Consider the following 27,282-nt stretch of genomic DNA (forward strand, 5'->3'; position numbering starts at 1 on the left):
GACTCCCTGATAAGTTTTAAGAATAGTTATGGATTTAGCTGTCTCCAGAGTCTCTCCAGAGGATCGCAATAGGCTCAAACTACAGAGGAAAGACAAGTTGACATTAAATTGGGCAAAACTAAACTGAATGAAACATGGAAAATAAAAAAGAGGATTGGGGGACAGTAAAAAAAAATATATTTGGTTTATAAGACTCTCACAACTAATATCATATTTATTGGTGAAAGATAAAGCTTTTCCCCTAAGAAGAAGAACAAGACAACGATGTATGCTTCTATTCAACATTGAACTGGAATTTCTAGCCATAGCAACTAGGCAAGAAAAAAACAACACTATCCAAATAGCAAAGGTAGAAGTAAAAATATATTTTCACAGATGATATGATATTATAGAGAAAATTCTTTAAAATCATCAAAAACTACTAGAGCTAATAGGTGAATTCAATGAAATTTTATTCACAACAGAGAAATAGTAGTACTTCTATCCTCTAGCAATGAGCTAGTAATCCGAAAAATAAATTAAGAAAAACTTCCACTTAGAATAGTATAAGAAAGAATAAAACATGTAGGAATAAATTTAACCTAGAAAGTACAATATTTTGGTGCTAGCTGCAACCCTGAGACTCTGCTTTTGAAAATTTGGGGTCAAACTGAATGCTAGTTGCCTGTGACCATCCGTGCGCTGGTTTACAAACCTCTTTAGAGCGGAGGCTGTGTCTCAAACATCTTTGCTTCTCTACAAATAGATGGCATAGTGTCTGGCACATAGTGGATGGTTCAATAAAGAATACTTTGTAAATGAATTAAAAAACAATCTATGGTAAGTGAAAAAAAAACAAAAATGCCTTTAATAACCTGGAGAAGACTATATTGAGGATGTATGGAATTAATGCTTTCTGGAGAGAATTGTACTATTAATTCACATAATAAGATATAATACTAACATTTTAAAGAAGTAATATATATATATATATATTTTTAACTGGCAAAATAAATGCTAAAAATAAGCAAAACTTTCCCTAGCAAGTTTGGCTCAGTGAATAGATCGTTGGCCCTCAGACTGAAGGGTCCTGGGTTTGATTCTGGTCAAGGGCATGTACCTTAGTTGCAGCCTTGATCCCAGCTCCAGTCAGGGCGTGTGCAGGAGGCAACCACTTGATGTGTTTCTCTCACATTGATGTTTCTCTCTCTGTCTCTTCCCTTCCCTTTCACTCTCTTTCTCTCTCTAAAAAAAGCAAAACTTGCCCTAGCCAGTGTACCTCACTGGTTAGAGCATCAGCCCAGAGTCACAGGTTCAATTCTGGTCAAGGGAACATACCTGGGTTGCAGCCAATCGATCTCTCTCTCTCTCTCTCCTTCCCCTTCCACTCTCTTTAAAATGTCAATGGAAAAAAACAGCCTTGGGTGAGGATTGACAACAACAAAAAGGAAAACTTACAAAAATGTTACTTCCTGGATGATATTAATTATACTGTTAAATGTAAAATAAGCACTACTAGGTAATTTATATAATGTATATTAATGTAATGTATAACCAAATTAAATATAGTGACATTAAGTCCACCTCCCTTGGAAGAGAGCCTTCTTGTGCGATTTAGTCTTTCCTTGAGAGATCAATCCACTTCTGTACAAGAGAGAGGACTTTAGGCAAATGTCTCTCCCATATTTGGGTCTTTCCTTGACCACTCCAAGATGGTTATGCAGTTGATAAAGTGCCTGTTCTAGGGAATCAAGTCAAGGCTAAAATTAGGATTAATAATCTGTCTCTACAAAAATCTGTCTCTCCTGTGGAGAAGGGAGCTTAACTTCAGAGAAAAAGGGAGGCAGCAGCCCCTCTTATACCCTGTGCCCTGAGGAGATATGCTTTTTATTAGGATCGGATTGGGACAAAGAATATGAAGGATGAAGTGGCCTAAGAGCTAAGTAAGAGACATTTAAGGCCCTTTAAATTTCTCTTTGAAGACTTCTACTCTCCTAATTTTCTTTTCTCCTTCCTTTCTTTTCATTTATTTTTTAAAAAATATGTTTTTATTGATTTTTAGAGCGATAAGAAGGGAGAGGGATAGAGAGATGGAAGAGAAGCATCATCAATTGGCTGCTTCCTGTATACCCTGTATTGGGGATGGAGTCCACAACCCGGGCATGTACCCTGACCCAAATCAAACCAGTGACCTCTTGGTTCCTGGGTTGATGCTAAACCACTGGGCCAGTCTCACTTCTTTTATTATCACTCTGTTAATTAATACTCCTGAATTCCCCAGGACTTTTCTTTGGCCTTCTATTTTTGTCTGTCAACAACCTTCCACTCTCCCATGTGTTGCCTCCTACAGCTTCTATGATCATCTCAGATTTTTATTATCTTCCTCCTAAATGATTTCAATTTGTTGTATGACCTCATCTTCCTTAGTGTTTTCCAATTTTTGTTAATTTCAGCCTAAAATCTTCCTGATACACTTAATTTTTCTAATAAACTTTGCTCATAATCCCAATCATTTATTGTGTCCCCTGCAGAGCATCCCCAGCACCTATAACATTGGGCTCAAGGTTGTTACCCAGCACTCAAAGCCTTCCACAGTGCATCCCCACCTATCTTTCTGGGTTGTTTCTGGATTCCATAAAGAAACGCTCAACTCCAGCCTGACAGCCCTACTTGCCATTGCCATATTTTCACCACAGTCCTTCCAATGCCGCTGTCACCACTCCTGTGACCCCCATGCATCTGCCTCCATCTATCAAATTCTATCTCTTCTGTCAAGACCAGCTTATTTCCCAAGTTCTTAATGAAAACTTTCATGTCCACCCTTGAGGAAGTAGTCTCTCTCTCTCTCTCTCTCTCTCTCTCTCTCTCTCTCTCTCTCTCTCTCTCTCTTTAAAATATATTTTATTGATTTTTTACAGAGAGGAAGGGAGAGGGATAGAGAGTTAGAAACATCGATCAGCTGCCTCCTGCACACCCCACACTGGAGATGTGCCCGCAACCAAGGTACATGCCCTTGACCGGAGTCGAACCTGGGACCCTTCAGTCCTCAGGCTGACACTCTGAGCTAAACCGGTCAGGGTGGAAGTGGTTTCTCTTTTCTAGCTACTTTTATGCTATTGAAGGTCTGTGCCTCTCACTTATCACACATCCCCTGGTACTAAAATAATGTGTGGATATGTCTTTTATTCCATCAAGGATTATACTTTTCTGGGAAGCAGGAACTGTGTCATAATTCTTTGGGTCATCTCTGCTACCTCAAAAAGTCAAAAAATTATTTAATAACTGGCTTTTAACTGAGTGGAATTTTCCTTTCATGAAGTTATAAAAGCAAACAACAGGAAAGGGTCAAGGAAAAATTCCTTTTTTTCCTCTACCTGGAAGTATTCAGTGAACTAAGTACAAGATAAGGAGAAAACTATACTTTGAAATTATATTTAAGAATCATGCTTTTTGTAAATATATTTGGATGTATTATGAAAAAAAATATTTCCTTTTCTTCCTTTGAAATATCTTTCTTAGGGAATATTGGAAAATTTTCTATTTTTGTATCTGATTCCGTTTGCTTTTTAAAATTTTTTTGAATTCATCAAGATGACATTGCTTAATAAAATTATGTAGGTAAATGACACTGAAATAAACATAAGGATGCATATATTCTTTTGAATTAATGTTTTAGGTGTCTTTGGATATATTACCAGAAGTGGAATCGCTGGGTGGCAGTTACATTTTTAATTTTTTGAGGTAACTCCATACTGCTTTCCACAGTGGCTGCACCAGTTTGCATTCCCACCAACAGTGCTCAAGGGTTCCCTTTTTTCCACATCCTCACCAACCTTATTGTTTGTCGATTTATTGATTCTCACTTGCTTTTTATGTTCAAGTTAAGAATTGGTCTATGTAATAACAGGGATGATGAAAAGCAGGGGCTTGGACACTATTGGGAACTATTCTTCCAGAATGAACCAATGCACTTTGCAGAGCAAAGTCCCAGAGGAAAAGTTGACAGAGCTGGGGAACAGCCACTGGAACATACAATGGCCTGCAACTCCTTCCTTCCCAATCTGCCCTTGCTCAGTTCCTGATTAGGAAGTTTGCAAAGACAAGTGATCATTGTCTTAGGAAAGTGCGGGTGGTATGAGTAGGCAGGAAGTGAGAGGGACTATCTTTGTTTGAGCATGAGTGCTCAACATGTCATCAAAAGCATTCTTTCCTTGTGGCCTTCCACGCTCACTTGGAACACCTGCTGAGTGTGTGTACAGTGGCGCAGTGTTGTTATTTTCGGTACCAGAAGATGTCATACAGGTTGTATTGTGTGTCCTTATCCTTAAGGAATGAGGAAGGGGAATCAGAGCAGACAGATGAAGGTTGTGACATATTTACTCAGTCTTTCTTTGAGCCTCAAAATCAACCCAGTAATTTCCTTTGTATCTATGATCTCAGAGTTACTCACAAATTACACAAACTGCCTTTTACTGGATTATTGGGTTCTCTGTTAATATGCTAATGCAGGAGTCATCTCAGATACTAGCTCTGACTTTAGACATTCCTGATATACACCCGCATTCTTTTCACAACCAAATTCAAAACTTACCTTGTTTTTCTATTTCAGAATCGACTCGAAATAACTCAGAACATCCTCTAATAAGTAAGTATCAATCTGGTTAAGTAAAATTAAGGGAACTAGATTGTTTGATGGCTGTATAAATAATGAAAGTTGGATCTTCTTAATTGAATGGATTTGTTTGTATTAGGTTATCTGTTGTGTGAACCTCCGTTCTTATTCCTATCCACACCCCTCTCCCAGACAGCTGTGTCTGCAGCTGCAGCATGAATAATGCAACATTTGTTACCACTCTGAATTTTCAAACCACATTATACCCAGTTCCAGTAGCTCCCTTACCCCCCCCCCCCCCAAGCAAGCATATGGGGAAACTAAAATGTAACTATATTAATACATTTAGAAATAAAGCTTTTCTGCATAAAAAATTAAGGCAAGTATGAAATTAAAGATGTATAATGCATTCTGATATTTTTATTCTGTAATATTTAATTTTTAAATTTTATTTGTGATCAATTAAATTATTTCATGAGCCAAAAATAAGTTGCACCCTATCATGGACAAACATGGCCTTAATGCATGTTAACATTGACCAAAAGTAATGAGTACCAGCTATATGTCCAGCAAACCATATCTGAAGATGTCAAAAATATCTAGAGATACCAAAAGTATTTGGTATTTGTAGATAAGAAAGAGTTATGAGACAATTAAAAGGCATTGTGTTAAAGGAACTTGAATCAAGTATCAGAAAGATGTTGACTTGAGTCCCAAGTGCACTCAGTATCTGTCTGACCTGGGGCAAGTCTTGGAACAATAAAACTCTTCTCAAGGCATGGGCTAGATAAAAATAATTACTTTACTACTTTTCTTAAGTTATAAGTATGAGCTAAATAAGATAATGTAAAGGAAAGGGCTTGGTGAAGCGTTTTCTGAGAGCTTTATGGATGTTGTTTTACAGGAGATTAACCTGAGCAGAAAGAAGGATAATTGTTGCAAAAAAAAAAATAAATAAACTGTAACCTAGAACCACCAACATATGCTCAGCAATAAAGCAAGAAGTGAGAGAGGACTAATGCTTGGGATTCTTGGGGAAGGGAAATGGAGGCCTCTTCTTTCTTCAAGTTCTAACAATGCAGAGGGTGTTGCCGATCCTAATATGTTTCAGATTTCCTGACTGTCTTTAGCATTGACTGCCATTTCAGATACAACCAGTGCTGCAGGACCACCCTTCAAGAAGGAGGTGGAGGACACACCATTGGTCCTTTATTGTTTGCTTCCTTTGGGAGGATTGCTTCTACTCATTACCTGTTTCTACCTATTCTGCTGCCTGAAAAGGCACCAAGGTGGGTTCCATCTTCCCTCTACTGCTCTGGCCACACATTTAGGGTTCAACTACTAGGACTGATATACTTGTAGTTGGTTTCTGTTGTTTTCTTTGCCAACATTTTGCAACAAACCGTGGGTAATGCTTTCTTGGAGAACAACTCATCCTCCCACCAAAAAGCCTCATGGATTAATTTAGGTTCCTTCTAGTCATGGTGAGACATGCTCACCACAGCACAGCCAACCGTTGTGGTAAGGAGGGAACATTGCTGAAATTTACTCATTCTACTTGAGTCAATCTTTGGTCTGTGCGGGAAGCTTTTTAAAATGTTCAGTGTGTTGAAAGGGAGGTTGAAATAATCTCTCGGCATGTCTGATTTGAGTTAGTCTGTCTCATTCTCTTTTTCACACCACATCACACTCTGCCAGTCACACCTGCCCTTGTCTATTTGAAGGCCTACTGTCCTCAGAGAAAATTCATCTGCTTGCACTTTCTGTTGCCATTACAAATACATGCTTGAACTGAGCCCGCACTCAACAATAGTAATAAAAATATGGGGTTTGCATGATGGAGGAAGTGTGATATATTTTGAACCATGCCTTTCTGCTTTTGTAAGAATTCCCTCAATGTCACGAGGGAACACTTAAACACATAAGAGACAGATGTATGGAGAATTCTGATCTAGCTCCGGTCTGAATAACTCTATTCTTTCTCCTTTGTTCCTCTCTGCCATCTACTCCCAACCCTTTTCCCACAATAGCAGCCACAGTGTAGCTATAGAAACTAAGTCATACAAAGAAACCCTTATTTCTACCATAAGAGAAATCTTTGTCTGGGCAGAAATGTTTCTGGTATTTTCCGGTGAGGACTTCTGAGCCCAGAACCTCCTCAGAATCCTGAGAGAGTCTTCTGTAACCCCAATTCCACATCCACAACTCCCAGGATCTTTCCATTGTCCCTCTCCAAGCTTCACTATGTTTTCTGAAGCTGTTGGGACCTCTCTCAGATCTCAGGAAGAGTCAGGGGTAAATCCTTTGACTTCCCACATCCAAAGTGACCTAGGAGGTAGGAAATTCTAGCTATGCAGGTGACCCAGACAGCCGTGTGTCTGGCACTGAATATAGATTGTCCGCAAACTAGGATTTCCAGCCTTTCAAAAGTGATGTACTAGATGCTATCCCTGCCTCTGAATAAATATGTCGGAGGGCTCTCTGGAGTGAGAAGTGAAGAAAATGGGGCAGCATGAATTCACAAAAAATGAGTTTGTGCGCCATGCTAGACACAGCAAATACACAAGCCAAACTAACAATACTGCTCTCACTGGTATGCAAGTGGGTGGGAATATGTAGAGGGGCATTCCACCTCTGCTCTAGGGACTGAATTTCAAGTTGGCGGTCGGATTCCAGAACCCACATTCTTACCACAACCCTAACTTACAGGGATTTGGGGAAGAATTTTGTGTTGTTCTTTACTCCTTTTAGTTTCTTATTTTTCTTTTTGAATTCCAGGGGAACAAAAGGAGCCTTCTAATACACCAGAAAGGGGAAATAACCTGGTATGTTCACCGTATCTGTTAAAACAAATGCAATCTATGTTATTTTATGTTAATATTTATATTTTTTATTTGAGTCTCTATAACACTACCATGTGCCAGACATGTCCCAAGTGCTATATATATTGATTTACTTAAAAAATTTGATTATTTTAAATCCACCTCCATTTGCAGCAGAGATTCCTCAGGATTAACAAGTCTCAGACTAAGTCGTGGTTTTTTATTGTTTTGGGTTTTGTTTTGAAGAGCCTGGGTGGCAGTACAGGCTCAAAACAGAAAAGTCAGAGACTGAACCATAGATCGCGGCTCTGCTCTTGGCCAGTTATGTGACTTCAGGCTATTCATTTATTCTCACAAATACCTTAAAGTCCTTCTGGAAGAGAGTTGAGACTTAATAAAGGAACAAACCATAAATAACCTCATAAAATAAAATATGATTGCTTCGTAAATCACACCAGCAGATAAAAAAGCTTGGCGGAAGTTGGAGCTACTATGCAAAAGCCTTTCATATGTGTGTGGGCTCATCAAGGAGGAGACCTCCCAGACAAAGCAAAGATGTTTTGGCGGCAATGCCAAGTTTTCCGACAAGTTCTTGAAATATAAACTTGAGCCTTCCTTTTTGGGTTCAATATTGTATAAATATTGGAACTCGAAAAAGAATGTAAGATGAGGTGATATATTTCTGAAAAATTTTTTTTATGAAACTCTTTGTTAAAAAGAAATACTGCCTTGGCTGGGTGGTTTGGTTGGTTGCAGCGTTGTCCTGGACACCAAAAGGTTACAGGATGGATTCCCAGTCGGTGCGATACTAATCGATACTTCTCACATTGATCTCTCTCTCTCTCCCTCCCTCTTCCTCTCACTCTAAAATTAATAAACATATCCTTGTGTGAGGGTTTTTTATAGTAACTATAAAAAAATACTTTAGTCATGATGAGGTACTGCAAAGGAACTTGGTGTGTGTGTCTGTACATGTGTGTGTGTTAGTAAAACAAAGTAGAGATAAAGATGTAGTAATCTGGAAAGTTCCAGAAATGTGAGCAGCAGATATAGCCAATAATTCTACATATAATATTAAAGGGCAATCAGCATTCACTACCAGCTGCCTAATTTTAAATCAATTCAAATACATTCAACTTTAAAAACTTGTATTGTTTCTAGTAAGTATCAGTAGACATCATTGTAATGGGTGCTAAGATTTTGCTTCCTTGAGTAAGAAACTTTCATTAAATATTATTTCCTTTCGTTCTATAGTGAAAAACAACAAACTGCATTTTGTTATAATCAGGCCTGAGAACTATGAAACGATTTAAAATAATAATCTAAATAATTTATCATACAAGTAAAGGCCAAGCTGGTCAAAATGTAGTTACATATATTTTTTTAATCCTCACCCAAAAACATGCTTTTTCATTGATTTTTTCAGAAGGAGAGAGGGAGGGAGAAACATCAATATGAGAGTGAAACATTGATCAGTTGCCTCCCTCACCTGCTCCAAATAGGGATCAAACCTGCAAACTGGAAATTGAACCTGCCTGCTTTTGGTGTGTGGGACAACACTCCAACCAAATGAGCCACACCAGCCAGGGCTAGCCATATTACTTCCTGTGTAAGCTGGACAAATTGTTTATGATTTGAACTGGAATTCAAGAGGGGTTTTTCTATGTGTGCAATTATTTGGGATTTTATAAAATTGAATTTATTGGGATGACATTGGTTAATAAAGTTATATAGGTTTTAGGGATACATTTCTATAATACATTATCTGTATATCGTATTGTCTATTCAGTACCCAAAGTCAAGATTCCCTCTATGGGAATTTTGTTTTAAGGTGTTCGTATATTTCACAGGAATTCTGTTTTGCCCCCTTTGATTTGTCAAATATTTCAAAAAATAATAGAAAGGGTGCCATATTAGATCTCTGAGACTGACTACAAATTTCTTAAAAAGGAATCTGTATGGAAACCATGGAATAGAAATCCAAAGTAGAGAAAGGAACTGGTAAACACTTGGCAGACACATATAAAAGCCAGAGTTCTCATCTTATTCCAGAATGGTCCTTTAAGGGTATAAAAGTGCTGGTATACTAAAAACCACTAACTTGTCCACTTAAAAAAGTGAATTTTAAGGTATACAAATTATGTCTTAACACGTTTTTAAAAGTGTGTTGTAAACTGGACAGTGCCATACAAATACAGAGTAGGAAAGCTGCTTCAACATTTGCCATCTCTGCCCACCACAGCAGGGCGCGCCCACCTTGTGCATCCACCCTTTGATGAGGCGCCCACAGGATAAGTTCAGCTACAGAGCACCACGTTTTCTTTACCCCACTCATTCTAACAGTTTTCCGTGGAAATGAGACATCTTTTGGGAAGAAGCCAAGGTAACAGTCGACAGACACAGATTGAAAAATTCAATAGAGAACTTGATATATTGAATATTTATGTCTATTAGGTCACATGGCAGTCTTCTTCTTCACTGCTCCTCCGTAGACTTTAACCAGGCTCCTTTGCGTGACGGTTGGAGCACTTTTCATCTGAGCTAAGAGACAGGGACACGGGGACATTGAAAATAATCTCTAATGCTCTCCATCATCCAGCCTTAGTGTTATTTCCTGGGCAGACACCTCATCAGAGGGAGGCAGTGTACTCAGCAGTTACCACCTAGATTTTCAGGCCCACACACGCCTGTATGGTAGAACTCTGCTGAGGAGAAGTGGATGGACCACTGCACACATAGCAGTGAAAACAACATAGGGCCATATGAGGCACGTAGACTATCAAAAACTGTGGACCTGATACCTTAAAGCAGCTAGGCCAAAGTTCAAGAACATGAATGACAAATTTGGGATTTAAAAAATTGAAATAAGACGACGTCTTCATTTTTACCAGTTGAGTCCCCCTGTATAAGTAGGAATTGCAAACAAATAATTGAAAAGAGTGAAAAACATCGGGATCCATTTACTCTCTGTTTCCATAAGTTCACCTTTTTTACAGAAGCTTTCTGTAAGATATTTTACTCCATTTGAAAGCGTAAGAATTTTCTTGTGATATAAATAACAATTGAAATATTTTAAACTTTTCCTAAGCTTTGCTCCCCCCCCCCCCAAAAAAAAATAAAACTCCAGCAAGGTTTCAATTCCAGGTATTAAATTATAATACTATATCTTAGATAAATCATAATATTTATTTTTTTCTGCACCTTAGAGGGTATCTGTTCTGCTTTATTTTTAATAATTTTATTCTAAACCATATAAATACTATCCATTATGTTGTAGGTTACCTGAAGTCCCTGAGAAATATTTGGTGCTTTTTTCATAAATTTGGGCTCCGCTTTTCATCTTGAAGAAGGATTTAAAAGTGTTCTGTGGTCTCAAAAGTGACCAGTAATATAGCACAAAGTAACTATTTGGGACAAACATAGTGGTCCTTAAGCTTTTATCCTTTAGTAAGGAAGAATCTGTTTAAAAAAATAAATGTCAACAGCATATGTGAGGAAAAGTTCATTATTTCTCCCCATGCACCGTATAAGGACTCAATTTAGCCTGCACTTATAGTTTGCTAATAAATATGCACCATCACATCTTAAAATTATAATTAAAGCAATTTTTTTTTCTCTTGTAGGTTGATGTTCCTTGGCCCTTTAGAAGTGAGCAAATTGAAGTGGGCACCAGACAAAATCCCCAAACACTGCCATCAGAAACTGATGTTTATGATAATGACCCCTGGGTCAGTGTCCAGGAAGAGTCTGGGGTTTATTCTAACCCACATCTGGAGGAAAACAAACAGGGCATTGTTTATGCTTCGCTGAACCACTCTGTCATTGAAATGAACTCAAGGCAGGCAAGAAATGTGAAAGAAGCACCTACAGAATATGCAGCCATATGTGTGAGGAGTTAATTCTCGTCCCGCTCTCCCACCAGTGGTCACTGGATGATCAGCATGTCCATACCATTACTTGAGACCTACAGAATGTCAAATGATAGTCCTTGACCTGAGAAGATTCACTTTCAGGGAGGTCATGTTGGAGCTTGGATCTTAAAGGTCAGTGGGACAAATGACTAAGTTCTGCCACAAAATTTTTTTGGAGCATTTTATATTATTGCCATGAACAACATCTCCTCTCCAAAACTGAGTGATATCATGGATAGCAGTGTAGTAGAACATTTAAACTTAGCTACATTTTACCCAATATATAAAATCAATATTTTCTTTGGAGCTATCAGAAACGCATGTAGGGAAGAGAGATATGTGTTATCTGCATCAGTTCACTACACACTCTTGAAAAAGAATGTCCAATTTAACTAACCATAAATATGGAAATGATAGTATGTTTATTTCCAGTCAATCTTTGATAATAAGAAATTTTCCTCTGTCAAACTAATGTTGAGGTTTCTTATATGTAAAAGAGAAATCATTTTAGACTTGATGATATAAGAAAGTAATGAAAAGAATAAATTGTGCAATAAAGATGTGGAATATGCCAACTAGTTGTGGGTAGATGTTCCCAACACCGGAGAAACAAATGCTTCTATCCACCCTGTAAGATTGCAAAGCAAATATCTGTGGTGATGGAGCATTTAATGTATGGTGCATTTATAAACAATGTGGTGACTCACTGTTTGGGTTACAAAGTCTAGTATATATGAATTGACATTATGCTGCTGCTGAATTAATATACTTGCGGGTGTCTGAATAAACATAACAATCAGTGAGAATAGTTTTCATCAGGCAGGTGAATACTGATGGCTTAAACTGCTTTATGGTTGACCTGATGTCAAACTTAAAGCACAATTAGTTGAATGGAGAAAAGTCCAGAATATTTAGTTGGCCAGTATGGGTTAAGATATTTTCAGTCACCACATCTGTATCTCGCTGTTCTTCTTAGTAAGGAATCAGGGCAGATCATACATAGTATGAGCTTGATAATAGTAGAGCTTGATAACCATTTGTTTTAAATATTGGGGTTGCAGCCACTTAAAAGTATAGCAAGCATTTATGATTTCAGTTTTCTGAATTTCCAGAATACTTGAGTCTAATTATTTCAAAAAATAGCCTGCAACTTCATTCAACAGTTTCAGGCTATCGGAGTTCATGGGTGCTGCTACTAAATAACGCAACAGACCTCATACAGCGCGGACAACAGAGGTTAGAATCCATTTGAACAAATACACGAGCTGCTGCACAAATGAATGTGAAGGGGTGTGTGTGTGTGTGTGTGTGTGTGTGTATGTATGTATTAGTGTCTAGAAAGAAAGGTGGGTGACTTAGAGAAATGGTAAAAGAGAAGCTGACAAAAGTGACATACCATTTCAGTTTGCTAAAGAAACTCAGAAAACTAGAGCAAATGAGTTATTAAAGAAAATGTATGAAAATAATGTATGAAATTATGGGGATATGCATATGACACCCCATAAAAGTTTTTGTCCTAAAAAGACTAAAAAGATTTTGTGGTGGAGCATTTCTTATGTAACACTGGTGTTAAAATTTTAACCCTTAGATTGGGGTGGTGAGTATTGTTTTAGACTCATTGTTACCCACCCAGTATAATATCATTGCTCCTAGAAATTTGAGCAACCAATTTTGTGTAGTTTTCTTTTTAGCCAAGCTGCATTTACAGGAAACTTATGTACAAAAGATAAATTAGAATAGCTTGCGGTATTCTTAAAAATAGAAACAGGAAGAACAGGGAGGATACACGTAGCTGTCCTTATCAGATAAACACACAAAGCTGAACAGTTCCTTCATAATGAGTTTAAATATATATATATATATATATATATATATATATATATATATATACATATATATAACAATACATAATATTGTTAACAATATTCTTAACATGTCTTGCAGTAATGTTGATAATGATTTCACCTCTGTTAATGATTTATACTTATATTTGTATGATGCTGCCAAAATCACAAATCATTTATGTTTTTATTCCTTCTTAATAAAAGGTGTTAGAGTTATATATGTATTTTGTAAATAAATCTATTTCAGTATTACTTACATGGCTTATTTCATTAATGAAATATGAGAAAAAGAATAGATAATTTAATGATTTTCCATGATTTTAAGATTGTTGACTATTCCCAATAAGAAGGTCAAGTTATTAAAACTTATTTGGAATAAATATAATGTTGACTTTTGTACCAAAAAGTGCATGGACATGAACTTTGAGTGATTCTCAGATCTTATGGCACATAAAAATAACTTGAAGAACTTGCTAAATTGCAGATGACCAACTCACAGCCCTAAGAAATTCTGCTTCAGGAGATTCAGCATATGGCTCTAGAATCCTCACATTAAAAATCACCCTAGATAAATTAATCTTTTAATCCTCACCTTAGGATATGTTTTTATTGATTTTTTAAAAATATATTTTATTGATTTTTTACAGAGAGGAAGGGAGAGGGATAGAGAGCTAGAAACATCGATAAGAGCGAAACATCGATCAGCTGCCTCCTGCACACTCCCCACTGGGGATGTGCCCGCAACCCAGGTACATGCCCTTGACTGGAATCAAACTTGGGACCCTTGAGTCTGCAGGCTGACACTCTATCCACTGAGCCAAACCGGTTAGGGCTTTATTGATTTTTTTAATCCTCACTTGTGGAGTGAGGATGTTTTTTCCATTGATTTTTAGGGAGAGTAGAAGGGAGAGGGGATGGGGGGGAGGGAGAGAGAGGCAATGCGAGAGGAGAGAGAGAGAGAGAGAGAGAGAGAGAGAGAGAGAGAGAGAGAGAGGAGAGAGAGAAACATCTATCACTTGCCTCCCCCTCACCTGCCCCTCAGAACCGGGGATCAAACTAGCAACCCAGGTATGTGTCCTGAATAGAACCCATAACCCTTTGTTATATGAGGCAATGCTTCAACCAACTGAGCCACCCACCAGCGCACCCCAGATGATTTTGACATGGGTTTCTCAGTGCAGAGGCTAGTCTGACGGGGACATGGGACAAGGGCAAGGTGCTGGGGACGCAGGACCCTATCTACAGTAAAGATCCCAATAAAAGACTTTGAAGGAAGAGCAAGAAGCACCTCAGAAAGGGACACCTATTGCTCACTGTTGCTCATTGTCTCCCATTAGCACTTAATTAATTAATTGTGGAGATGGTCCTACTTGCTAGATGAGGGGGGTACTTGCTGGTGCATTTTCTTCAAGAGTTGGATTGGCTGTCCAGACAACTGCCTGTGCTTACATTCAAACACTGTTTTTAAAAAAGTATATATATATAATTTGTTTTGCCCATCAATGAAGCCTTTCAAGGTCCCAGAATTGATTCTCTAGCTTGATCATATCTATCAATCTATAAAAGCACACACACATTTTTTAAAAGAGCCACTTTAGGTTCAGCAAAGCTGAAGAGAAAGTACATAGAATTTCCATATGCTCCGTGCCCCCACACATGCACAGCTTCCCCTGTCATCAACATCCTGTGCCAGAGTGGTACATTTGTTACAATCAGTGAGTCCATAGTTTATGCTAAGATGTACTCTTGCTGTATTCTTTTATTTTTTTCTTTATTGTTGAAAGTATTACATAGGTGCTCCTTTCCCCCCCATTAACCTCTTCCAGCCTGCTAGGTTTTGACAAATGTATGGCGACATGTATCCTTTATTATAAAAATGTACAGAAAATTTCACTCCCCTAAAAATCTTGTGTTCCATCTATTATCACCCTTCCCTCATCTCAAACACCTGGCAAATAAGGATCCCTTTCCTGTCTCCATGGTTTTGCCTTTTCCAGAATGTCATATAGTTGGAAAATCATACTGTATGTAGTCTTTTAAAATTCTTTTTAGCGCTGAATAGTATTCCATTGTCTGGATGTGCCACAGTTTTCATTTCCTTGGTTGTTTCCTAATGTCGACAACTGAATAAAGCTGCTATACTCATCTGTGTGCAGTTTTTTTGTACAGACATCAGTTTCAACTCAACTAAGTACCAAGGAAGGTGATTGTTGGGTCATAGGATGACAATATGCTTATATTTGTAAGAAACTGTCAAACTCCCTTCCAAAGTGCTGTACCATGTTATTTCCCATCAGCAGTAAATGAGGGTTCCTGCTGCTCCACAGCCTCACAAGCAACTGATGGTGTCAGTGTTCGGATTCTGTCCATTCTGATATGTGTACTGGTTTCCTGCTGTCTTAATTGCAATTTCCTAATGATATATGATGTTGACATCGTTACATATGTTTACTGGTCATCTGTGTATCTTCTTAGCGAGGTATCTGTTAAGTACTTTGGCCTATTTTTTAATCCAGTTGTTTTCATGTCGTTGAATGTTAAGATTTCTTTGTCTAATTTGGATAGCAATCTTTTATCAAATATGTCTTTTGCAAATATTTCCGCCCAGTTTATGGCTTGACTTCTCATTTTGTTAATGGTCATATCATTTATAGCACTCATTTGCTATTGTGTTTGCTGCCACACTAGACTGGGGCTTCCCATGGGCAAGAATTATGTCCCATTGCTCTGTAGCTTCTTAGTTTGGTGCTAGGCACATGGTAGAATGAACTAATGTTTAAGGAATGGATGATTGTGTGTGTGAAGTGAATCATCTGCTACCTTGCTACTCAAAGGATGGCCTTCAAATCAGAGGCATGGTTTTTCCCTGGCAGTTCTTAGAAATGTAGAATCTTGGGCTTTACTTACTTCATACGAATCTGCATTTTCACAAGATCCCCTAAGTGATTTGAAAGCTGTGATTCACTTAGCCTACATGAGTATAGCAGCTTTATTCAGTTGTCGACATTAGGAAACAACCAAGGAAATGAAAACTGTGGCACATCCAGACAATGGAATAGTATTCAGTGCTAAAAAGAATTTTAAAAGACTACATACAGTATGATTTTCCAACTATATGACATTCTGGAAAAGGCAAAACCATGGAGACAGGCCCCACAGTAGTTAATTGTGGTTGAAGCTAGCCACTCGTTTGGAAAGTTCTATTTTACGCAGCAACAGGGAGGGTTTCACCACCCAACCCAGAGAGTAAAAATGGTAAGTGAGAAAGAAAACATTACTAGTTTACAGAAAGTTTGTGCTAAAATTGAGATAATAGGAACTGAAAATTCTGTGCTAGAAATCAAGGTGCAGGTTCAAAAAGCAAGTTCTAGGCTAGGGGATTGATCTTTAAATCGGGCCTACGCTGAAGTTAGTCAGGGTAAACCTTCCATGGGGATCACCATCTGCAAGCAATCTAAGACCACATACTAGGTACCTAACACGGCTAAATTCTGCGGTGACAGGGTTGAGTAAGATTCCATTCCTGCCTATCATTGCTTACAGTATAGGTGAAGAGGTAGAAACTAAACAAAAATTACAATCTGATAGCTGAATTTTATCATGAAGGTGGGTACAGAGTGCTATGAAAACACCAAAACTATATTTTGCTTTGCCTGTAAGGACCATGTTATATTCACTGTATTAGAATTTGTGGTCCTGGAACACCTTTAAAATTATATTACTAGAAGATATATTTCCACGCATATATACACACACAGACATGTAAATATAAATTTATATATATCCTCTTAATTAAAAATAAATGCTAAAATTAATTTATTTAATGTTATTATTCATTGACTTAAACCAAGTGGCTACCTTTTGGTGAGAGGAAAGACAGTGTGGAAAACTCAGGATGGAAATGAGATTTTAATGAATGTATCTTGGTATAGTTTTAACTGAAACTATAAAAATTATTTTCATAATTCAATAGTAATAATTTATAAAAAAAGTAATCCCCCCACATAAAAAATAAGCTTACTGTCTATCAGGTTAATAAACATGTATATATAATAATTCATTAAGTAACTTTAATCTGTGTTTTAACTATATATCCATGTAGAAATAAAAAGAACCATAATGATATTTCAATCTCAACTTGGTATTTTTCACAGTTATATTGGTATTGTTTATTTAAAAATAATATATGAGTTTAATAAAGGATAAATAAAATATATAACTATTAATATATTTAGAAATAAAACTTTCTTACATAAAAAAAATTAACTCAAGTATAAAATTAAAAATGTTAAGATCCTGCAATCCAAGTTTCAAATTAGAACTATAAACATAAACTCATGATTTTTCCTATTAAAAACCATTTTAATGCTATTAAATCTAAACAAATTAAAATAAGCAAAATAATAAATATTCATAGATTATATAATTTTTTAAATATATTTTTATTAATTTCAGAGAGGAAGGGAGAGGGAGAGAGATATAGAAACATCAATGATGAGAGAAAATCATTAAGCAGCTGCCTCCTGCACAGCCCCTGCTGAGGATGGAGCCACAACCCCAGGCCACAAGCCCTTGACAGGAATCAAACCTAGGACCCTTCAGACCACAGGCTGATGCTTTATCCACTGAGAAAAACTGGCTAGGGCCAGATTATATAATTGTTAGCCTGATAAACTCCAGAAATTAACTGGACATTTATTTTTTAAAATTAAGGTGAAATGTTATAAAATATACAAAAATAACTTCATTTATACATTACAGAATCATAAATATTAAATGGTAGCTTCTCAAATACTAAGGGATCAAATTGATTACACTAGTAGAGAAGACCAGATAGACAACTGCAGCAAGCTAATTAACACCTGTTTTGTCTAAATCAGATACCTGATAGCTCTATCGTCGCCATGTAATAGTTGTCTATTTTCCAAAGTTTTGAAGAGAAGAAATAAGCCCAGTTTCTATGTGGAAACATCTAATTTTTATATCTTAAAAGCAAAATTTTTTTTAATTGTGAAAACCAACTAGAGCATAACAACAGACTAGATTTGTGCTATGGTTCACCAATTTCTATCTGTTATAAACAAATAAAAATGTTAGAAAATAAAAAAAAATTAATGTTTTTATTGATTTCAGAGACGAAGGAAGGGGGAGAGATAAAAATATCAATGATGAGAGAGAGTCTTTGATCAGCTGCCTCCTGTATGCCTCACACTGGGGACAGAGCCGGAAAATGGGAACATATACCCCACACAGGAATCAAACTATGATGTCCTGGTTCCTATGTCGACACTCAACCACTGAGCCATGGTGGCCGAGCTCTAGGAAGTAAAATTTAAGGCAGGCCCACTTTTTAGTAATAAATATATAACTATATATAACTAAATATATCCAGGTACATATTATATTGAATATTCTTAAATATATAGAAAAAAACTTAAAAACATTGCTAACGAACTCCTGCCTCAAGTCATGTTGAAAAACAGTGTACCAGACTAGCCCTTAAATATTAAAAAATTATAACTGGACAAAATATGTGAAGCAACTCTTGGATCTCTCTTCCATTTCCCTTATCTTTTGGCTAATAATGTTCAATTATTTTTTCTTTTTATCTGAGTTATGAATAATTAGTTCCAAATGTATTTTATTGATTTGGAAATCTGAAGTATTCTAATCACTACCTCTGACCTCTGCTGGTTTTTAAATTTTTAAGTAGAAATTTTGTAGAAGTAAAACAGTTATAGAGGAGGAACAGACAAATAAGTGCAAAAATTGTTGAAACTGAATCGAATACCTTATGTAATCAGCGTGCTTTCAGGCCAAGAGACAAACATGACCACCACACCAGGAGCTTCCCTAATTTAATGTCAAGAACTATAAGCAAATTTAGTTCAATGTTGAGAACTGTAAAAGTCTGATATTATACCTTACTTGCAAGCTGAAAAGTTAGCTGCCATAGATGCTGGGAGAAGACATGATATTCCTGGATCAGAGACAAAGGATTTTATTTATGTACTAGAGGCCTGGTGCACAAAATTTGTGCACAGGGGCGGGGGTTCTTGAGCCTGGCCTGGAACCGCTGGCTCCTAACCACTCACCTGCCTGCCTACCTGATCACCCCTAACTGCCCCCCACCCCTGTGGGCCTGATTGCCCCTAACTGCCCTCCCCTGCTGGCCTGATCGCCCCTAACTGCCTCTACTTTGGCCACTGCCACCAATGGCTTTGTCCAGAATGGATGTCCAGAAGATGTCTGGTCTAATTAGCATATTACCCTTTTATTAGTATAGATGGTAAAGCAAACAGCATGAGCATGGTCATGTGTGTGTTACTTTCCCCTGCCCTTCAAGTGGCACTAGAGTGATGAGGATGAGCCCAGATGGATGCCTGCCCAAATGATAACTTGCATTATAGGAGAGAAATTCCAAAATTAGGCAAATTGATCTTTTTTACTGTGTAGTAAACAGAACTGCCCTTTGCTCTGAGGCAGCTATTACCTCTATTTTCAAGGCTTTTTTGCAAAGTTTCTGGGAAAGATAGTATGGAATACAAGACCTTGAAAAGAATTAGAAAGATCCACATTTTTTTATTAATTAAAACTGAACTCCCATGAAAGAAAAGGTTCTAGAGAGGTTTGTTGTTACGTGTGTGTGTGTGTGTGTGTGTGTGTGTTTTGTTTTTGTTTTTTTGGCAGCTCTATTGACTGAGAAAAATCTCAATGGGCCAAGAAAAGAAGATGGTCACAATAAACATAACTGACTGAAGTACAGTTTAAATTCCAGCTTTTCTGTAGTGGCTTTTTGGCTCTGCTCTTTCCCACCAGCCCTGACCACAGGCCCTAGAGAATCAGAGGGTCCCCTGGATCTTTGGGTCTCAAAGGAATAGGAGGATTAAGCTGTGAGGTCTCAGGGATCCAGAGTCACAGCAGGTCTCATTCAGCTTTCAAAGCAGTCAAACCCTCAGCATCCAAAATCACAGCAGGAAATTTGCCTGTGTTATCTGTCTTTCAGAGTAAATGTGATTTATCTCTTTTGAGTTTAACTGCATTTACTTAATTGATTCTACAGTTGCTCTTAATGAACTTTGATAGAATTATATTTCCTAAAGTAGTGTTTTTGAATACAGATGATCCTATCCCTATATAATAAAAGGGTAATATGCAAATTGACCCCAACAGCAGAACAACTGAGAATGACTGGTCACTATGACACACACTGACCACCAGGGGGCAGATGCTCAATGCAGAAGATGACCCCTGGTGGTCAGTGTGCTCCCACAGGGGGAGCTCTGTTCAGCCACAAGCCAGGCTGATGGCTGCCAGCACAGCGGTGGTGGTGGGAGCCTCTCCCACCTCCTCAGCAGCACTAAGGATGTCTGACTGCAGCTTAGGCCTGCTCCCTGATGGCAAGTGGACATCCCCCAAGGGCTCCCTGGCTGCCAGAGGGATGTCTGACGGCTGGCTTAGGCCCGATCTCCCAGGGAGAAGGCGTAAGCCATCAGGTGGACATCCCCCAAGGGGTCCCAGACTGCAAGAGGGCACAGGCCGGGCTGAGGGACCCCCCCCGAGTGCACAAATTTTTGTGCACCAGACCTCTATTATAATAAAAGGGTAATAGGCAAATTGACCCTAATTGTGGAATGACCGGTCACTGACACGCAATGACCACCAGGGGTCAGACGCTCAATGCAGGAGCTGCCCCCTGGTGGTCAGTGCTCTCCCACAGGGCAAGCTCCGCTCAGCCACAAGTTGGGCTAACAGGCTGTGAGCACAGTTGTGGGGGCGGGAGCCTCTCCCACCTCCTTGGCAGCACTAAGGATGTCCGACTGCAGCTTAAGCCCACTCCCCTAATCCATTAGTCAGACATTCCAGAGGCTGGCTGAAAGCAGGGATCTGCATTTGTTCTATAATTGAAACAATGTTGCGGTCCTGCTGGCTGAAACCTGGCTGGCTGAAAGCAGGTTTCTGGGGTTTTGTTTAGCTTCTATTTTGTAACAATGTTTCAAACTGCAAGCTCAGAGGCCGGCAGCGGCAGGCGGAGAAAGTTGGCTTCCTCCGTCACTGAAGCAAGCAAGCCTCATGTTCGCTTCAAGCTGCCTGGCTGCCGGCCACCATCTTGGCTGGCAGTTAATTTGCATATCACCCTGATTAGCCAATGGGAAGGGTAGCGGAGTGACACCAACTTGCATGTTTCTCTTTTATTAGTGTAGATTTGATCTTTGCATTTTTGTTTCTGACATTCTTTGTTGTTTAAGATTTCTAAATTCTATGTAGTTAGAGTAAAATTTTCTTTAAAAATACTACATATTATATAAACCTTTCATTGTACACATCATATACCTTTATAAAGTCCTCATCATTTTGCATATTATTTCTAATGTAGCTCTTTAGTAACCAAGCATCACAAAACCAGCAACCCATTCACATAAGACCCCATTCTCCCAATTTATAACAAAAAGTGGAATCTGGTTTTTTCCTCTGGGACTTCACATTTACAATATCCCCTTTTTTTTTCTCTTGACTATGACATAACTATGGACTAATGACAATTGGTGAAGGATAACACAACTGTAGTGGCTTTCATTTGGTATGGAGAGAAAAACCCAGAGAGAAGGGGGAGGAACCCTGGAGAGGCCTCCCAGTGGGAGGCTGCAGGCGGTGGGTGGCCATCGTGGGGCATGGGGCGGGAAGGGGCTGCTTTCTCCACATTTCCCACCCCTTCAGCGATTCCTGGGTCTGTGGGCGAGTATAGCTGGGGGTTTCTTGGAGGCCCTGCACCCAGGTTGTCCGCTGGGCTTGAGCAGAGCATGGACTGGCTAGGGGGGCTCCAGGGCTCCTGCAGTGGTTGTGTGTGTGTTTGGGGGGAAGAGGGGGGAGGTATAAGGGGAGGGGAGAGAGGAAAAGGAAGGGGGGAGAGTGGCAGCAGGGATGGAGATCCATTACCATGGACGACCGGGTGTTTATCAGGGAGCTGACCAGTTGGTTGAGCAATGAACGAGTGTACAGCTGAAGGAGAATCAAGTGCGGATGCTGTGCGAAGAGGCTGAGGAAATATTAACAAAAGATTCAAACGTGCAGGAGGTTCTTTGTCCTGTTACCACCTGTGGAGATGTGCCTGGTCAATTCCATGATCTTATGGAACTCTTTAGAATTGGAGGGAAGTCACCAGACTATGCTCATGAGCCACTATGTAGACGGAGGTTATTATTCAGTGGAGACTTGACTCTTGTAGCAATTTAAGGTGCCTTATCCAGAGTGCATTACAATACTGAGAGGGAACCAGGAAAGCCGGGAAATTACCCAGGCATATGGCTTTTAAGATGAATGCCTACGAATGTATGGAAATGCCAATGTTTGGAAATATTTTACACATCTATTTGATTATCTCCCTCTTACAGCTTTAGTAGACGGACAGATATTCTGCTCCACAGTGGCCTCTCTCCACCCATAGATACACTGGATCATGTCAGAGGCTGGATCCTTTACAAGAAGTTCCACATGATACCTAACCGGTTTTGTTCAGTGGATAGAGCATCAGTCTGCAGACTCAAGGGCCCCAGGTTCGATTCCGGTCAAGGGCATGTACCTTGGTTGCAGGCACATCCCCAGTAGGGGGTGTGCAAGAGGCAGCTGATCATTCTCTCTCATTGATGTTTCTATCTCTCTATCCCTCTCCCTTCCCCTCTGTAAAAAATCAATAAAATATATTTGGGGGAAAAAAAGAAGTTCCACACAAGGGCCCAAGGTGTGATGTGTTATGGTCAGATCCGGATGATGGAGTGGATGGGGTATTTCACCATGTGGTGCTGGTTACACATCTGACAAGACATTTCTGAAACATTTAATCATGCCAATGGTCTCACACTGGTTTCTCGCACTCACCAACTTGTAATGGAGGGATACAACTGTGGTCATGATGGGGATGTGGTTTCCATTTTCAGTGCACCCAATTACTATTATCTTGTGGTTACCAGGCGGCTATTATGGAATTAGATGACACTAAAGTATTACTTCCTTCAGTCTGACTCAGCACTTCCTCCTGGGGAGCCTCTTGCTACCTGGCACACCCCAGACGGCTTCCTATAAATTCCTCCTGGGAAAACCTGCCTTTGTATGTGGATGTATACTGCCTTTTTAAATATATATATATCTATATATTTTGAAAGAAAACAAGCAATAGTAATCTATGTGTATCTGTAACAAATTGGGATCTGTCTTAGCATTAAACTATATCATGGAACAAAATGTGCCATGCTAATGAGCATTTACCTGGCAGCACAATGACAGCGCTGAGACTGAAATTTAGTACAGTTATAGATCAGTCTTAACTGTCTGCCTGCTGTATTTGTAAGAGACCATTTTTATCTGCACTGTTCAAGCAAAAAATGTAACTAACTCCTTGATCTCCTTTTGCACTTATTTAACAATTATAGTGTTTAACTGGCATGGATTAATAGAGTTGGAGTTTTATTTTTAAGAAAAGTTCACACAGTAACCTCCATTTAATCTGTTACCCTTTATTCTATTGAAACATACAATTAACTAAAGAAAAGATTCTTCTTGGGAGTAGGTTGTCATAACATTTAAAGAAATTTCCCTTCATTTAAACTAAATTACAGTTTTACATTGACCTGTATATTTCTGTATATTTGTCATAACAGTGCTTGCATCCTATTTGGTATACTGAAGAAAATAAACTTTTCATCTTAAACAAACAACAACAAATAAATAAATAAATAAAGTAGTGTGGGCAATCTCAGCCATGGCTGTCCAAGATCTTATCACAGTTAAACATTTATAGCTAGACTTTAATTAAACATATTAATTAAACATGTTTTACCAGCAATATTTACTGTAAGATGTTACTTAATTAATGCTTAATGGACACAAGAATTTTATATATGTTTCATCTAATGATACACATACACATACCACTTTTCATGTGCATATATAATACACATACATACATAAACACACATGTCATAATTTTGGATATAAGAGTTTGCTGAATGTTAAAACTACACACACATGTAACACACATATATGCTCAACTACACATGTAATACACACATACACTCATAAATATATACATCCACATATAATAAGAAATAAGTATAAAATTATAAATTGAAATATTAGAATATTTTAAATATAAATTAATATTTAAAATTTATTTACCTTTATCTGGATATTTTTGATCCTGTCAATCTAGATAGCATTCACATCTATCTATCTATATATATATATATATAAAAGCGAAGTGACTGGAACAACTGGTCGCTATGATGCATACTGTGGCCAGCCAACCAGTCCGATTGGGGGCGGGGCCAGCCGGCCAACCGCCTGCATCCCCTCCCCCTAGCCAGCCTGGCCCCAATCTGCCCCCATCAGGGCAGACTGGCAGGACCCCACCTGTGCACGAATTTGTGCACCTGGCCTCTAGTTAAAAATAAAAGGCATAATAAAACATATTTTCCTGACACTCTAATATTAAAATGTATATCCCAAATATGACAACTGTTTGGTAGAAATTAATAATCTTAGGGAGTTATATACATATTTAATATAATATTTCTCTATGGCAAATACTCAAATTTCATCATTAATTTTTTTTTTCTAATTTAACTAGAGGCCTTGTGCATGAAATTCATGAATGGTGCAGTCCCTAGGTCTAGCCAGTGATCAAAGTGCAAGCATCTGTTGTGAAAGTGCAGGTCCCAGCTGACCTCTGGGCTCTGGGTAGCACCTGGGCCCCTGGTTCCCCATGTGCCCCCCACCTGCCTGAGTCACTGGACCCCTGCCTGGTTCCCTCAGTGCCTGGGAGTCTGATGGTGGCCCCGCCTCCCATCACCGCCAGTCGCTATCTGCAGGGTGATAGCACCCACCTTCGCCTGGTACCAACCACTTACCTGCTCCACCATCCAGCCGTGGTCCCACTCTTGTCAGGGCCCATTGGGGCCGGCAGCTCCTCCATTGCCACCTGCTGCAAGCACTGTGCTGCCAACTCCTGCCATGTTCTGTGTTGCCCTCTGGTGGTCAACACATGTCATAGCAAGCAGTCAAACTCCCGGTCAAACTCCCGGTCGAACTCACAGTAGAGGAGAAAATTTGCATATTGAGCTTTTATTATATAGGACTAGGGGCCCGGTGCATGAATTTTGTGCACTGAGGTGGTGTCCCTCAGCCCAGCCTACCCCCTCTCACATACTGGGAGCCCTCAGGGGATGTCCTACTGAAGGCTTAGGCATGCTCCCTGCTCCCCTTGGGGAGTGGGCCTAAGCCGCAGTCTGGCCTCCCTTTGTGGGAGGTGACCGGGCTGATCAGGGGAAGGCACCAGCCCCATCACCCTGCTGCTGCAGCCACTGCCAGTCACCGCAGCCAGCAAGGTTTTTTCATCAACACGAACTCCAGTCCCTTCACCATGAAAAAATGACAACTTTCTTTAGGCATTTTCAAGATGTGTCTTTCATATAATAATAATTTCTTTATTATTTTTTTTTTATCCTCACCTGAGGATATGTTTCCATTGAATTTAGAGAATGTGAAAGAGAAAGGGAAAGACAAAGAGAAACATCAAAGTGAGAGAAACACTTTGATTGGTTGCCTCCAGCATGAGCCCTGAACTGAGCCCCGGCCAGGGAGGATCCTGCAATCTAGGTACATGCCTTTGGTCAGAATTGAACCCAGACCCTGCCATTGGCAGGCCAAGGCATTATCCACTGAGCCAAACCGGCTAGGGCACGATATGACATTTCTTAGCCCTCCAGCAGTGGACCTTCATTTTTTTCACCAGGAGTGTGGTGAAAAACCCTAGATCACCTTTTTGGATTCTTATTACCCAAGTTAATAAGAATATTACCAGTGACATACAGGGAGCTTAGCCAATGAGTGGTCAGAAAAGGTGTTTCCTCTGTAGTTCACACCAATCGCTGGCCAGAGACATCGACCCCCATCACCCTTTGATCACCCAGATAGGCCCCTCGCCAGGCCTGATGCCTCGGCCAGAGGCATCAGACTTGGGCAGGGACCCCCAGACCCCGACGATTGCCAGCTTTGCCCCAGGCTTCAGGCCTGGGCAGGAGACCCCCATCTCCCCTCTGATTGCCAGTTCCATCCCCTGCCCAGGCCTGACGTCTCGGCCACAGGCATCGACCTCCATCACCCTCCAATAGCAGGATCGGCTCCTTGCCCAGGCCTGACGCCTCTGCCAGAGGCGTCAGGCCTGGGCAGGGTACCCCCATCTCGCCTGATCACCAGCTTCTGGGTGGCTTCTGGGGCAGGCCTGCGGCCTGGGATCATATCTGATCACTGGTGGCAGGCAGGCGTCTTCTGGGGTCACACACGGGGCCTGGATGTCAGCTCTCATGCTGGCGGCAGCACTGTCCTGCCTTCCCTGCAGTATGCAAATTAGCTGCCATCTTTGTTGGCGGTTAATTTGCACATTGCGCTGTTTAGCCAATGGGAGGCATAGCGAAGGTACAGTCAGTTACCATGTTTGTCTATTATTAGATAGGATAGGTTGTATTTTTACTCCCAAACACTTTTAAATGTATATAGCCTAAATGTAATTTTCTGTCATTATTGCCATACCACTTAAAGTCTTCATAAAAGGGATTTTTTCCATAATTTAAAATAAATGAGTTAATATAGCTTAATCTGAAGCTAGGTGCTGAAAATGCTATTTTATACCTATGAATATAGAAGCCTGGTCTTGACTCTTTGATATGACTTTGGAGTGTCCATCATCTTTACTAGTAAAAATACCTTTGGATTTACAGAAGACCAATGGAGCTGACCTCAGGCCCTCTTTGAAGTGGTTCATTACACCTGGTTCAACCACATCCCCAGAGTATTCCAGTGATGCAAATTAGAAAGTAAATGAAATTTTACCAACTTTTACCAAATTTTGGGCCAGCTATGATAAATTTTTATTAATGGATCATATCAACTAATACTAAGAATATCAATCACTATGCTTACAATATATGGATAATGAAGATTAATTATTGTCATTGCTTTCATAGAAGTTTGTATAATATTGCTACCAATTTATAAATACTCAAAGCACCATTCCACAGTTTCCAATCATATGTATGGCTTAACATTTTTTGAGAGATAGG

The 27,282-nt window shown here is 39.3% G+C and overlaps 1 protein-coding gene and 1 pseudogene across 2 annotated transcripts in view; both read left to right on the forward strand.

Moving 5' to 3' along the window:
- BTLA (B and T lymphocyte associated) overlaps positions 1 to 11,897 on the forward strand; it is a 29,181-nt gene extending 17,284 nt beyond the window's left edge. The window contains exons 3-6 of the mRNA XM_081087382.1: positions 4,589 to 4,624; positions 5,740 to 5,880; positions 7,370 to 7,416; positions 11,037 to 11,897. Coding sequence (XP_080943508.1) covers positions 4,589 to 4,624; positions 5,740 to 5,880; positions 7,370 to 7,416; positions 11,037 to 11,312 — 500 coding nt within the window. The 3' untranslated portion in view covers positions 11,313 to 11,897. The remainder of the gene's footprint in view (positions 1 to 4,588; positions 4,625 to 5,739; positions 5,881 to 7,369; positions 7,417 to 11,036) is intronic.
- A 10,400-nt stretch (positions 11,898 to 22,297) lies between these two features.
- LOC308515367 (serine/threonine-protein phosphatase 2A catalytic subunit beta isoform-like) lies at positions 22,298 to 23,248 on the forward strand (annotated as a pseudogene). The gene is made up of 2 exons: positions 22,298 to 22,665; positions 22,900 to 23,248. The product of its transcript is annotated as a serine/threonine-protein phosphatase 2A catalytic subunit beta isoform-like (transcript).
- Positions 23,249 to 27,282: the final 4,034 nt, after the last annotated feature.

Source organism: Myotis nattereri, assembly GCF_964212035.1.
Source record: "Myotis nattereri genome assembly, chromosome: 3".
Lineage (NCBI taxonomy): Eukaryota > Metazoa > Chordata > Mammalia > Chiroptera > Vespertilionidae > Myotis > Myotis nattereri.